At 42.5% G+C, this 14,986-nt stretch overlaps 1 protein-coding gene across 1 annotated transcript in view; it reads right to left on the minus strand.

Moving 5' to 3' along the window:
* The window catches only part of LOC135524096 (anoctamin-1-like), a 68,671-nt gene that overhangs the window by 36,002 nt on the left and 17,683 nt on the right, over positions 1–14,986 (minus strand). Inside the window, 6 exon segments of the mRNA XM_064951299.1 lie at positions 733–774; positions 2,042–2,097; positions 2,581–2,632; positions 2,793–2,847; positions 4,359–4,510; positions 4,751–4,849. Coding sequence (XP_064807371.1) covers positions 733–774; positions 2,042–2,097; positions 2,581–2,632; positions 2,793–2,847; positions 4,359–4,510; positions 4,751–4,849 — 456 coding nt within the window.

A 14,986-nucleotide genomic window follows, 5' to 3' on the forward strand; every position in this document is an offset into this window, starting at 1 on the left:
CCTTTGAGTCTGCTCTAAACTAAAACTGGGTTCAAATACTATTTAAAAAAAAACTTTTATATATTTTATCTGTGCTGGACTCTGTTCCAAATCCACTGTACATATTTATATTCCAGTCAATGTTGTTATACTAAGCTGAGCGTTTCATATTTCAGATGCAATTGGAGCCCATAGAGTTGCAAAGTTAGAGTCTGATGGCACTGGCACCTACTGTACATCGCTTATAACGCTCCTATTGGCGGCCATCTTAGGTTGTACCGCTACGTCATCTCAATTGCCAATTTCTCAGATTCTGAGTATCACAGAATCAACACTGAAACAGAAATATGTTTGTGGCAAGTTGCTATAGATGAAATTGGTCAAAGCAACTGTTAAAAACATTTTAAAAAACATACAAAAAGTTATATTTTTTAAATATCAAATTTGACCATAAATGTATGAAAATTTTCAAATACGTGCTTATTTTGGTGGGATTAAAACCAATAATTTATGTAACCAAAGAGTCTCTTTTACAATCATGACCAATTTGGGATAAAAAAAATAAAATAAAAACCCATGTTGGCACTTTATGAAAAAAACATGTTGGCGCTTTTAGGTTTTCACAAACACACACAGCTGTACTCCAATCGATTGTCGCAGCAGCAGAAACACGGCTGCAGTGTGGTATATTAACATCAGTGTCTCCTAAAAGAAAATGTATTCGTTCAGTGTGGTCATGTTTATGTCACTCACCTTCCTATCATTGGGCTCCACGTTTTCACCATCCACATCTCCCTGCATGACAAATGAAACAGAGTTATGTCTCTGTCTTGTGATTCGTCCAGACTAGGGTCACTGACATCTTGACGAAGATGAGCAAATCATTCAAAATACTGAGCCATATTGTGTGCTCCAAAAGAAACAAAAGGGAAATCATATTATGTTATACTAATACAATTTCTCAGAGAAAGAGATTTTATTTAACAAGTAATAATTGTGTATCTCAAAGAGGTAGTGGTCAAAATTGACACCCCTAAAGATTCTTATACATAAAGTAGTCAAACGTGTAGTATTTGGTCCCATATTCCCAGTATGCAATGACTCTACAAACTTGTTGGACACATTTGCAGTTCATCCATTTTTGTTGTGTTTCAGATTAGAAAGTTAAAGGTCAAAGAAGGTCAAAGGTCAAAGATCACACCCCAAAGACATGCTAACCTCCCTTTTTATTGGTAATAATGAGAGGTTAGCATTTCTTGGGGATCTTTGACCCTTTCTCACTCATCATTATTCACAATTTATTCAGGATTAGCGGTAATCATGGTAGCATCCACATTAATGTGAAGTGTTTAAAAACATATTCTATTCTTATTTATAATAAAAGTGACTCCAAAATGACACAATACATTATTAACCATTAATTTCTATTGGGCACAAAATAATCTGACTCAACGAAAAAGAACTGCAAATGCATTCAACAAGTTTGTAGAGGCACAAGCTGTAGTCATTGCATGCTAGGAATATGGGACCAAATACACCATTTTGACTACTTTATTTATAAGAATCTTTAGGGGTGTCAATAAGTTTGACCGTTAGCATTTTGAGATTAAAAAAAAACGTATTAAACAAAATATATTTCTCTGAGAAATTGTATTAGTATAATTTTTTCGTACAATATTGCTCAGTATTTGAATAAATTATTTTATACAGTCATTTTTGCTCATCTCTATCAAGGGTGTCAATAATGTCGGACTCCACTGTACCTCAATTTACTGCAAGCCTAGGCCTGTAACGCATGACCTATTTGACTGGACTCAACAACACCTATTAAAATATTAAGAATCATATCCATAGACAGTCAAGTTGGAAGTTAAATGTATCGTATAGTCAGCACTCAAGAGTTGAATTGACTGCTGATGTCTCAAAAGTCATTAAAACAGCAACACATGTGATGTCCAGGTGGTTGGGAATAACAAAATACTGCAAAAAGACACATTTCAGATACAAATTGTACAATCTAGTTTCATTGTAAACACACATGCTGATTGCAATGAGTACTCACATCATGTAGCGGATAGGCAGCTGTGTAGACTCCACTACCTAGCAGGCTGGTGATTCCTACAGGCAGAAAAATAAACCAGTTTCAAATCCAAATGAAATAGCAGGTCATTCTGTTGATCTTTAGTCACTGCTTTTGGCATATCCAAGTACATGAACAAATGCCCTTAAAAGGGGTTGCACCTCGGGTACTAGTGACAACTCAGAGGTACCATTTCAGTCTAAAGGACCATTTGAGAATCAGCATTTTTTCAGGCATATAGGTTATAAAACACACACACACACACACACACACACACACACACACACACACACACACACACACACACACACACACACACACACACACACACACACACACACACACACACACACACACACACAAGGAACAGACTATTGTCTACATTCTGCATACTTACTGCATTCTTGTGCATGATACATATGCACTACATAAGCACAGATATAACACTCCAACTAACCAGTGACGGGAGAACCCCTCCTAGACGACGGGTATATAAAACAAGGCAGACTGTTATGACTTACCCATACTATACTTAGCCTTTGTGCATTTTGTACGTTTCAATACTTCAAAAACCTGATAAGATAAGAAGTGAAGAATAAGTGAATACAGAACAGCACATTCCTATTACATTTCCCGTCAATACACTGAGAACATCTAACCAACGGTCATAATGACTGCAGTCTAGAGTCTACTGTAATGGAGGATTTGGCCGACACAATGAAGAAACACTTACTATTGAAGCTCTTGTTTTACTGTCAAAGAAGGAGTCTCTGTCTGATAAATCAAACCTGTTACAGAAAACGCACAGAGACTGTTGTGTTAACTTGGGGACATACAGGCAATTGGTCTTTGAAGTCATATACCCACATTATAAAGAGAGACACTCTTTCCTACTGTTGTACCAGCACACAATAAAGACCTTCCCAGAAGTGCTTTACACACAGACGTGGAATGAAACCAATTATAGAGAGGATGTCAGTGGTTAGGCACCCCGGACAAAGCCTGGTCCCAGATCTCTTCCTACTGTCTTGCCAACTCCCATGGCTATTGTCACGCGACGTGGAGTTGGCAAGACCGCAGCAACAGATCTGGGACCAGGCTTGCCCATCCAGGGACTAGAGGGCCTAAAGGTCTTTAAAGGTCTTGCAAACCTGTAATAGATAACCCATGGGAGATTGTTTTGTTTAGCATAGGTACATCTACACCAGATGAACAGAGAGCATGGATGGAATAGCATAGACTCCAGCATTAGGCCAGCAGCTAGAGATAGACTCCCACCCAATCTCTAGACAAAACAAATCAACAACAAACGCAGGCAGAAATAACCCTGTTTATAGCTTATGCCCTTAGACAAATACTGTTGTGTGTTGTTTGAGTAAGAGTAAAAGCTGACAAGAACTTTTTTTTTTTACTTTCTTTTTTTACATTAAACAAAACATCAACATCATGTTTATTTGACTTCTGCTTCTGGGCTAGATCATGTGTGAGCTGGTATGTCTGTCCTTCCTGGTAATGCTTTCCTGGAAGAGTTACAGAATAATGGGTTCAATTTCAGCTCTCAGTAGAGTAACTCCATCTTTTCAGGAAATTGTTTACCATACCATATCTTTACGTGTATTGTCATTTGGCAGACACTCTTATCCAGAGTGATTTACAGGAGCAATTAGGGTGAAGTGCCTTGCTCAAGACCACATCAACAGATTTTTCCCCTAGTCAGCTCTGGGATTCAACCTAGCAACCATTCGGTTACTGACCCGACGCGCCTAACTGCTAGGCTACTATTTATAACTAGCCTTTTTGTTTTTTTGCTCTTCCTAAACTGTGTCACAGTTAATATTGATAGTCTCTCGTTGTTCAAGCCCTCAAACCTTCAGGCATTTAGCTATTTTTCTGTTCGGCCTTCAGTGTGTGGCAATAGGTATGCCACATGTTATACCATATGCTGCTACAGTGGTCCATTTGAGGAAGTTGATGAAATGCTCATTAAACACAGATGGATAGGAGCGGCAATTGGGGCTTTAGAGAACAATCTTGTATACATAATCGTAATACTCATATACTCACGTATACAAGCCTTTAGCTGTTTCTCTTGCCTGTCTTTCGATGTGTGCCAACAGGCATATGCCACCACATGCCATACCATATGCCAATACACGTATACATTAAAAGTGCATTAAATGTCCTTGAAACCAAGATGGATTGGAGCAGGATTCGAAGTCCATATGTTACCGTACATGTACACAGTCTATACAGCCTTGTACATTGCATATCACCATAAGACATACAGTTGTAAACTCACAAGTGTTGTTTTTCTCTGGAAAACGCGTAGGAGAGATGCTTAACGTGTTGTCCCCTGTTCTCTTCCACGTTGGGGTGAAGTGGTTCAGTGGCTTTGTTTACCAATGTGTTGATCTTCGCCCCAACACCACTGCACTGCTTCACTTCATATACCTAGAAGAAAACCACCAGGAGTTTAACCAGGGCACTATAGAACGGATCATCGGTGATAACAATGACTAGCAGGAAGTCTGTGTCTTAAAAGGTTACTCGTTGTCAAAGCCTTGCTTCCTCCGTCCTCGTTTCCCTCTCAAAGCTCATTGGAGGAGGAGGTCCAAAGGAGAAAAACGAGGACGGAGGAAGCAAGGACTTGACAGCCGGTAACCTTTACATGTCATTCAACAGTTGACGTACTTTTTTCGTGGGCATCTTGAGCTTCATAAACTCTGCCTCTCGACAGAGCACATGCCATGGAGCGTGGATCTTCACAAAACCCACACCTGGAGTTTTAGTCTGAAATAAACAGAGCGGATTCATTTCAGAAAATCAACGTTTATTTTTGAAACAATACCATGTAAGTTTAAGGTTTGTTAAGAGCAAATACATCTGAGTTTCCAACACTTTGCCCATATGGCCCTTTCTATGCTAGACCAACAAACAGTACATGACATGGGGACATGGATAAACATCAGAGGGAAATAAGGTGAACGAATTAAAGAATTAAAGAAATGCATGCATTTATCTCGTGCCATTAAAGGAAAGCAATACATTCATCTGGATAACAGTTGGGTAAACAATAAACGGGACTCTCCAAACAAATCCCTCCTCCTCTACAGTAACTTCAATCAAAACAACGTCTGGGAACGGAAGGCTACTTACGTGAGACACAGAGGGAAAGACACCATGGGAAATGACGAGAGAAATATGCTACCATTCTTTAGAAACATATCATCATTATCATTACAAACAAGTCTCTCAACGTAAGCATTTCAATTTGATTTCATTTATTTCACCATTATTCATTTACAATGACGACCTGTCAGGGAGCGATCGCAGCACGTCGAGCACACAACGACAAAACAAAAGTGAAAAGTACTACCAACACAAATATTCTTTCGCAGTGTGTCTGTTCATGAACATCCACACAGGAGGGATTCACTGTGAAGACTTTGATGCTGCTGTCACTCAGTTAGCCAGTTATGACCCACAGGATATCATGGTTAGTTAGTTGTTTATTTACATGGAATCAGTGGTTACTGAGCTGATCGTTCATGGTACAGCACAGAATATCTGATTCAATGTGCATCTCCTCCTGTGACAAGGCAACCATCACCAGCAGCAGGGAATGGCCTTTAACTTTGATCTCAAATTCTAAACAACCAACTCTAACAGACTTTCTCAGTTTATATAGTCTCCAATAGAGCTGCGACAAGCATCGTTAGCAACAAGGGACGCATAATCATAAAACAAAACACAGTCTCTTACTTGGATCTCAAACTCTGGAACCACTGACTGTCTTAACAGCTTTGTCACTTCTTAAGATGTCTTTCCCTTCCATTTCAGAGCCAGCATTTTGTTTTTGGTTGTGATACAGATCATCGGTCTTTGTATAATGTCTTGTCAAAGTATCTTGGACTTGACGTGCCTCTGTGCTGTGTTCTGCACGTCAAAACACAGATGTCACACTATCCAAAACATGAGGAATTGACATTTCCTACAACTCAAGACATGGTGGAGTCGTTGCTATCAAAAGGCTGTATGTCTGTGAGTAATCGGACCGAGAATCATTTTGGAATGCAACAACTAGTCTGTGAGACTGCATTATGTCTCCTGTTCCCACCATCACATAGCAAAACATACAGACGCTCCTGGACAAAATTTGAGCTTTTGATAGAGCCAGTCTTGGATCAAAATGTAGTTCTGTATAGATAGGATCTTAATTTGATCAATTTTGTTGTTGAGACTTACCCTGCGAACCTAAAAGGGTTCTTTGGCTGTCCTCATAGGAGAACCCTTTGAAGAACACTTTTTGGTTCCAGGTAAAAACCTATTAGGGTCCCATGTGGAACCCTTTCCACAGAGGGTTATACATGGAACCCAAAAGGTTTCAAACTGGAAACAAAAATGGTTCTCCAAGGAACCAAAAAGTGTTCTCCTATGGGGACAACAGAAGAACCCTGTTGGAACTCTTTCTTTCTAAAAGTGTAGCATACGGTTATATTAGCATTATTACACTTTTCATGCAACCTCATTTTGACCTGCTAATAGCCTAAGCACCAATCAAGCAACATTATGGATTAAAATCCTGTTGCTGCAGGATTATTTTGCTGCTACAATACAGACCAAATGAAGATCCTACAACTGACCTTATTAAGGGTTTGTGGAGGAGCAATCGTGTGTGTGTACTGAGAACAAGTTCTAATTTACAACTGTGACCTGGCCAAGATAAAGCAAAGCAGTGCAACAAAAACAACACCACAGAGAGACACATGGGATAAGCAAACATACAGTTAATAACACAATAGAAAAATCTATGTCCAGTTTGTGCAAATGTGGCGAAATAATTACAATTTAGCATTAAAACTGAAGTGATACAGTGGGGCAAAAAAGTATTTAGTCAGCCACCAATTGCGCAAGTTCTCCCACTTAAAAAGATGAGAGGCCTGTAATTTTCATCATAGGTACACTTGACAGACAAAATGAGAAAAAAAATTCCAGAAAATCACATTGTAGGATTTCTAATGATTGTTTTTTGCAAATTATGGTGGAAAATAAGTATTTGGTCAATAACAAAAGTTTATCTCAATACTTTGTTATATACCATTTGATGGAATAAAAGAAGGTCAAACGTTCTCTGTAAGTCTTCACAAGGTTTTCACACACTGTTGCTGGTATTTTGGCCCATTCCTCCATGCAGATCTCCTCTAGAGCAGTGATGTTTTGGGGCTGTTGCTGGGCAACACAGACTTTCAACTCCCTCCAAAGATTTTCAATGGGGTTGAGATCTGGAGACTGGCTAGGTCACTCCAGGACCTTGAAATGCTTCTTACGAAGCCACTCCTTTGTTGCCCGGGCGGTGTGTTTGGGATCATTGTCATGCTGAAAGACCCAGCCACGTTTCATCTTCAATGCCCTTGCTGATGGAAGGAGGTTTTCACTCAAAATCTCACGATACATGGCCCCATTCATTCTTTCCTTTACACGGATCAGTCGTCCAGCCCCACAGCATGATGTTTCCACCCAATGCTTCACAGTAGGTATGGTGTTCTTTGGATGCAACTCAGCATTCTTTGTCCTCCAAACACGACGAGTTGAGTTTTTACCAAAAAGTTATATTTTGGTTTCATCTGACCATATGACATTCTCCCAATGTTCTTCTGGATCATCCAAATGCTCTCTAGAAAACTTCTGACGGGCCTGGACGTGTACTGGCTTAAGCAGGGGGACACGTCTGGCACTGCAGGATTTGAGTCCCTGGCGGCGTAGTGTGTTACTGATAGTAGGCTTTGTTACTTTGGTCCCAGCTCTCTGCAGGTCATTCACTAGGTCCCCCGTGTGGTTCTGGGATTTTTGCTCATCGTTCTTGTGATCATTTTGACCCCACGGGGTGAGATCTTGCGTGGAGCCCCAGATCGAGGGAGATTATCAGTGGTCTTGTATGTCTTCCATTTCCTAATAATTGCTCCCACAGTTGATTTCTTCAAACCAAGCTGCTTACCTATTGCAGATTCAGTCTTCCCAGCCTGGTGCAGGTCTACAATTTTGTTTCTGGTGTCCTTTGACAGCTCTTTGGTCTTGGCCATAGTGGAGTTTGGAGTGTGACTGTTTCAGGTTGTGGACAGGTGTCTTTTATACTGATAACAAGTTCAAACATGTGCCATTAATACAGGTAACGAGTGGAGGACAGAGGAGCCCCTTAAAGAAGAAGTTACAGGTCTGTGAGAGACAGAAATCTTACTTGTTTGTAGGTGACCAAATCCTTATTTTCCACCATAATTTGCAAATAAATTCATTAAAAATCCTACAATGTGATTTTCTGTATATGTATACAGAAGGGTGTCGTCCGTGTAGAGGTGGATCAGAGAATCTCCAGCAGCAAGAACGACATCTTTGATATATACAGAGAAAAGTCGGCCCGAGAATTTAACCCTGTGGCACTGCCAGAGGTCTGGACAACAGGCCCGCCGATTTGACACACTGAACTGAGAAGTAGTTGGGGAACCAGGCGAGGCAGTCATTTGAGAAGTCAAAGCTATTGAGTCTGCCGATAAGAATGCGGTGATTGACAGAGTCGAAAGCCTTGGCCAGGTCGATGAAGACGGCTGCACAGTACTGTCTTTTATCGATGGCGGCTATGATGTCGTTTAGGACCTTGAGCGTGGCTGAGGTGCATCCATGACCAGCTCGGAAACCAGATTGCATAGTGGAGAAGGTACGGTGGGATTCGAAATGGTCGGTGATCTGTTTGGTAACTTGGCTTTCAAAGATTTTAGAAAGGCAGGGCAGGATGGATATTAGGTCTACAACAGTTTGGGTCTAGAGTGTCTCTCCCTTTGAAGAGGGGGATGACCGCGGCAGCTTTCCAATCTTTGGGGATCTCAGACGATATGAAAGAGAGGTTAAACAGGCTAGTAATAGGGGTTGCAACAGTTTTGGCGGATCATTTTAGAAAGAGAGGGTCCAGATTGTCTAGCCCAGCTGATTTGCAGGGATCCAGATTTTTTTTCAGAACATCAGCTATCTGGATTTGGGTGAAGGAGAAGCCGGGGGGGCTTGGGAAAGTTGCTGCAGAGGGTGTAGAGCTGTTGGCCAGAACACTCCTTCTGTGGCCTCCAACTGCTCTTAAATGCTAGTAAAACTAATTATCGTAGATTTATCGGTGGCGACAGTGTTTCCTAGCCTCAGTGCAGTGGGCAGCTGGGAGGAGGTGCTCTTATTCTCCATGGACTTTACAGTGTTTACAGCTTTCCGGGAATTAGTGCTACAGGAAGCAAAGATGCATTTATGTTTGAAAAAGCTACCCTTAGCTTTCCTAACTGAATGTGTATATTGGTTCCTGACTTCCCTGAAAAGTTGCATACTGTTCGATGCTAATTCAGTACGCCACAGGATGTTCTAATACTGGTCAAGGGCAGCCAAGTCTGGAGTGAACCAAGGGCTACATCTGTTCTTAGTTCTACATTTTTTGAATGGGGCATGCTTATTTAAGATGGTGAGGAAGGCTCTTTTAAAGAACAACCAGGCATCATCTACTGATGGGATGAGGTCAATATCCTTCCAGGATACCATTGCCAGGTCGATGAGAAAGGCCTGCTCGCTGAGGTGTTTTAGGGAGCGTTTGACAGTGATGAGGGGTGGTCATTTGACCGCGGACCCATTACGGACACAGGCAATGAGGCAGTGATCGCTGAGATCTTGGTTGAAGACAGCAGAGGTGTATTTAGAGGGCAAGTTGGTCAGGATGATATCTATGAGGGTACCCATGTTTACGGATTTAGGGTTGTACCTGGTAGGTTCCTTGATAATTTGGGTGAGATTGAGGGCATCTACCTTGATTGTAGGATGGCCGGAGTGTTAAGCATTTCCCAGTTTAGGTCACCTAACAGTATGAACTCTGAAGATAGATGGGGGGAAATCAATTCACATATGGTGTCCAGGGCACAGCTGGGGGCTGAGGGGGTCTATAACAAGTGGCAACAGTGAGAGACTTGTTTTTGGAAGGATTTTCAAAAGTAGAAGCTCAAACTGTTTGGGCATAGACCTAGATAGTATGACAGAACTCTGCAGGTTATCTCTGCAGTAGATTGCAACTCCGCCCCCTTTGGCAGTTCTATCTTGTCGTAAAATGTTATATTTAGGGATGGACATTTCAGTATTATTGGTGGCCTTTCTAATCCAGGATTCAGACATGACTAGGACATCCGGATCGGCGGAGTGTGCTAAAGCAGTAAATAAAACAATCTTAGGGAGGAGGCTTCTGATGTTAACATGCATGAAACCAAGGCTTTTACGGTTACAGAAGTCAAGAAATGAGAGCGCCTGGGGAATGAGTGTAGTGCTGGGGGCTACAGGGCCTGGGTTAACCTCTACATCAGAGGAACAGAGGAGGAGTAGGTTAAGGGTACGGCTAAAGGCTATAAGAATTGGTCATCTAGTGGGTAGGGAACAGAGAATAAAAGGAGCAGGTTTCTGGGCATGGTAGAATATATTCAGGGCATAATGTACAGACATGGTAGGATGTGAGTACAGTGGAGCTAAACCTAGGCATTGAGTGACGATGAGAGAAGTTGTGTCTCTGGAGGCACCAGTTAAGGCAGGTGAGGTCTCCGCATATGTGGGGGGTGGGACAAAAGAGCTATTTAAGGCATGTTGAGCGGGACTGGGGGCCCTACAGTGAAATAAAACAATAATAACTAACTGAAGCAGCAGTAGATAAGGCATATTGACATTAGGGAGAGACATGTGTAGCCGAGTGATCATAGGGTCCTATGAACAGCAATAGGTGAGACAGGGAGCCGTATGATAGTCGCTACTACGCTAGGTGAGCGGGAGACACGGCGTTCAGAAATCTAGCGGGCCGGGGATAGCAGATGGGTCTTCGGCGACATCGCAATGAAAAATCCTGTTGAAACCACATTGGACGATTACATCGGCAAACCAGTCGTAATGGATCGGCGGGGCTCCCTGTCGGCAATAAAGGGTCCAGGGCAATTGGCAAAAGAGGTATTGCAGCCTAAGAATTAGCTGGTATGCCTCTTCGGCTAGCCGGGAGATGAGCCTAGCTTGAGACTAGCTCAAGGCTAACTGGTGCTTGCTTCCGGACAGAGGCGTTAGCCAGCAAATAGCCACTCGGTTGAAGCTAGCTAGCTGCGATGATCCTGTGTAATGGTCCAGAGCTTGCGGCAGGAATCCATTGATGTAGTAGAGAAAAGCAGTCCGATATGCTCTGGGTTGATATTGCGCTGTGCAGACTGGCAGGTATTGACCGAGCTAAAGCTGGCTGGTGTCCGAGCTAACGGAGAAGACCACTAGCAGTGGCTAACTGAGTATAAAAATAGCAGATCCTTACAACATTGGGTCAGGCAGGTTGCATGAAAGTATATTCAGCTCGACTATTTACAAGGGACAGGACAAACACGCGTCCGACTGCTACGTCATCTTGGAATTCATGTATCATGAAACATGAAATAAATGTTTCAACAAGTAATGAGTTTAGGCCTGCGGATCTGAAAGACGTCCAATCAGGTATTATGTAGTCTTGCTCTGCCAGATATTACCCTGCATTCTCGTTCAAGGAGTCTGAGAAATATTCTGGAGCGGTTGTGGTCAGATTTAGGTAATGGGTTTCCTAGCAGAAGTTTCCATCACTGTTTCAGTCTCAAACATTCACACTCCTCCACATCCCGTTACCACCTCCGCTTTGTCCCTTCCCACTGCAGTCCCATCCCAGTATTAGATCCACTAAGTGCCTTCTATATACAGATAAGTTTAAGTCAACAGCACTTTAATGATCTATAATACTTAGGGCGCCTGTTTTAATCAACTAACTCCACAATGGACGGTCGATGAGAGGAAACGATAAAAAACCTAAACATTACTCCCTTCTCTCCACTCCACTAACATGATAAGAAAGAGATTATTCAGTATGTTTTCCCCCACAGAGAACACAAACAGTTGTAATAACAGCGGTATCTATGAGGGGAATAAGCTTCAGTACTAGAATGGTGGCTTTAATGCAATTTGGGGACAAAGTGGAAATTATAACCGGATGGTTTATAGATGAATCACAATTAATCTTGGCACCCAGAACCAATTCTCGCGTGTACACTGCCTGTCACAAATTCCCAAAGAACACTTGGCATACGTCTCTTTTTCTCACACACTTACTTTAATGATATCAATAGGACATCAAGCTTGTGAGAAATGTGCCCATTGTAAGTGTGAGAATGTGCAGGAGTGTATGTACAGTCAAGGTATTCTGTGTTATCTTCTAGCTGGCTTTGCCACATTGCTTGTCTGGAGTGTGTGTGTGTGTGTTTGTCTGGAGTGTGTGTGTGTGTGTTTGTCTGGAGTGTGTGTGTGTGTGTTTTTGTCTGGAGTGTGTGTGTGTGTGTTTTTCTGGAGTGTGTGTGTGTGTGTGTGTGTCTGTGTGTGTGTGTGTGTGTGTGTGTGTGTGTGTGTGTGTGTGTGTGTGTGTGTGTGTGTGTGTGAGATCCTTCCACTGGGCCATCCCTGTCCTGCCCTGTCCTATCCTGCCCTGTCCTGCCCTGCCCTGCCCTGTCCTGCCCTGCCCTGTCTGGGTAAAGAGATCCACCATGGCAGCTGTCATCTTTGCCATCATCAGCACTCGGACCAACTTGATAGTCTCAGATTACTGAGACTTCACCCTCATGTCCTTCTTACTCCCTATTACAGATTACAGTTGGTCAACACACCACAAGCATACTGAAGGCTATCACTAGAAGTGCACAAAGTTTTCCCTTTTTCATTCACTCTCACTCTCTAGTCCAAAACGTTGATTTGATGAATCTCTTGATCCTGATCAGTGATTTTGATTTCAAAATGCATTGGCTTTGAATGAAGAAAAATAAGATTACATTGAAATTACTGACGTAATGTTGAAAGGATTTTGAAGTCCATAATGGCATTTTCAAAGACAGCCAAACATATTGTCAGGTGTGAGAAACAGAACCCTCTTCAGAAAACAGACTGATGATGCAGTTGGTTCTGTGATGCGGTTCTAAATAAATCCAACAAACAAACCAATGACAGCAGCCAGACAAGTTGACGCAGTTAACCCACCCCCCTGCTAGTCCAGCTAGCTTTCTATAGGCCGGTTTCAGCTGGTGCTGTGCCAAACTACAATGTATATTTTGTGTAATGTTGCATGGTGGGGTCAAAAATAACCCTGATCCACCAGCCTCCTGGAAAACTCGAGAGGGGCAACAGTATTGTATGTGATGTTCTCCCCTCTTCCCTAAGCTAACGCTCGGCTAACACTAGCTAATGCTAGACCTGGCCGGACATATAGTATATCACAAAAGTGAGTACACCCCTCACATTTTTGTAAATATTTGAGTATATCTTTTCATGTGACAACACTGAAGAAATTACACTTTGCTACAATGTAAAGTAGTGAGTGTACAGCTTGTATAACAGTGTAAATTTGCTGTCCCCTCAAAATAACTCAACACACAGCCATTAATGTCTAAACCGCTGGCTACAAAAGTGAGTACACCCCTAAGTGAAAATGTCCAAATTGGGCCCAAAGTGTCAATATTTTGTGTGGCCACCATCATTTTCCAGCAATGTCTTAACCCTCTTGGGCATGGAGTTCACCAGAGCTTCACAGGTTGCCACTGGAGTCCTCTTCCACTCCTCCATGATGACATCACAGAGCTGGTGGATGTTAGAGACATTGCACTCCTCCACCTTCAGTTTGAGGATTCCCCACAGATGCTCAATAGGGTTTAGATCTGGAGACATGCTTGGCCAGTCCATCACCTTAATCCTCAGCTTCTTTAGCAAGGCAGTGGTCGTCTTGGAGGTGTGTTTGGGGTCGTTATCATGTTGGAATACTGCCCTGCGGCCCAGTCTCAGAAGGGAGGGGATCATGCTCTGCTTCAGTATGTCACAGTACATGTTGGCATTCATGGTTCCCTCAATGAACTGTAGCTCCCCAGTGTCGGCAGCACTCATGCAGCCCCAGACCATGACACTCCCACCACCATGCTTGACTGGAGGCAAGACACACTTGTTTTTGTACTCCTCACCTGGTTGCCGCCACACACGCTTGACACCATCTGAACCAAATAAGTTTATCTTGGTCTCATCAGACCACAAGACATGGTTCCAGTAATCCATGTCCTTAGTCTGCTTGTCTTCAGCAAACTGTTTGCGGGCTTTCTTGTGCATCATCTTTAGAAGAGGCTTCCTTCTGGGACGACAGCCATGCAGACCAATTTGATGCAGTGTACGGCGTATGGTCCCACCCCTTCAACCTTTGCAGCAATGCTGGCAGGACTCATACGTCTATTTCCCAAAGACAACCTCTGGATATGACGCTGAGCACGTGCACTCAACTTCTTTGGTCGACCATGGTCTTGGCCACCATGCTGCAGCTCAGTTTCAGGGTCTTGGCAATCTTCTTATAGCCCAGGCCATCTTTATGTAGAGCAACAATTATTTTTTTCAGATCCTCAGAGAGTTCTTTGACATGAGGTGCCATGTTGAACTTCCAGTGACCAGTCAGTATGAGGGAGTGTGAGAGCGATGACACCAAATTTAACACACCTGCTCCCCATTCACACCTGAGACCTTGTAACATTAACGAGTCACATGACACCGGGGAGGGAAAATGACTATTGGGCCCAATTTGGATATTTTCACTTAGGGGAGTACTCACTTTTGTTGGCAGAGGTTTAGACATTAATGGCTGTGTGTTGAGTTATTTTGAGGGGACAGCAAATTTACACTGTTATACAAGCTGTACACTCACTACTTTACATTGAAGCAAAGTGTCATTTCTCCAGTGTTGTCACATGAAAAAATATACTCAAATATTTACAAAAATCTGAGGGGTGTACTCACTTTTGTGATATACTGTAGCTAATAATATCGGGTGGGTTTGAGGCTGTCAAAAAGAACAGA

The sequence above is a fragment of the Oncorhynchus masou genome, chromosome 31, assembly GCF_036934945.1.
Source record: "Oncorhynchus masou masou isolate Uvic2021 chromosome 31, UVic_Omas_1.1, whole genome shotgun sequence".
Classification (NCBI taxonomy): domain Eukaryota; kingdom Metazoa; phylum Chordata; class Actinopteri; order Salmoniformes; family Salmonidae; genus Oncorhynchus; species Oncorhynchus masou.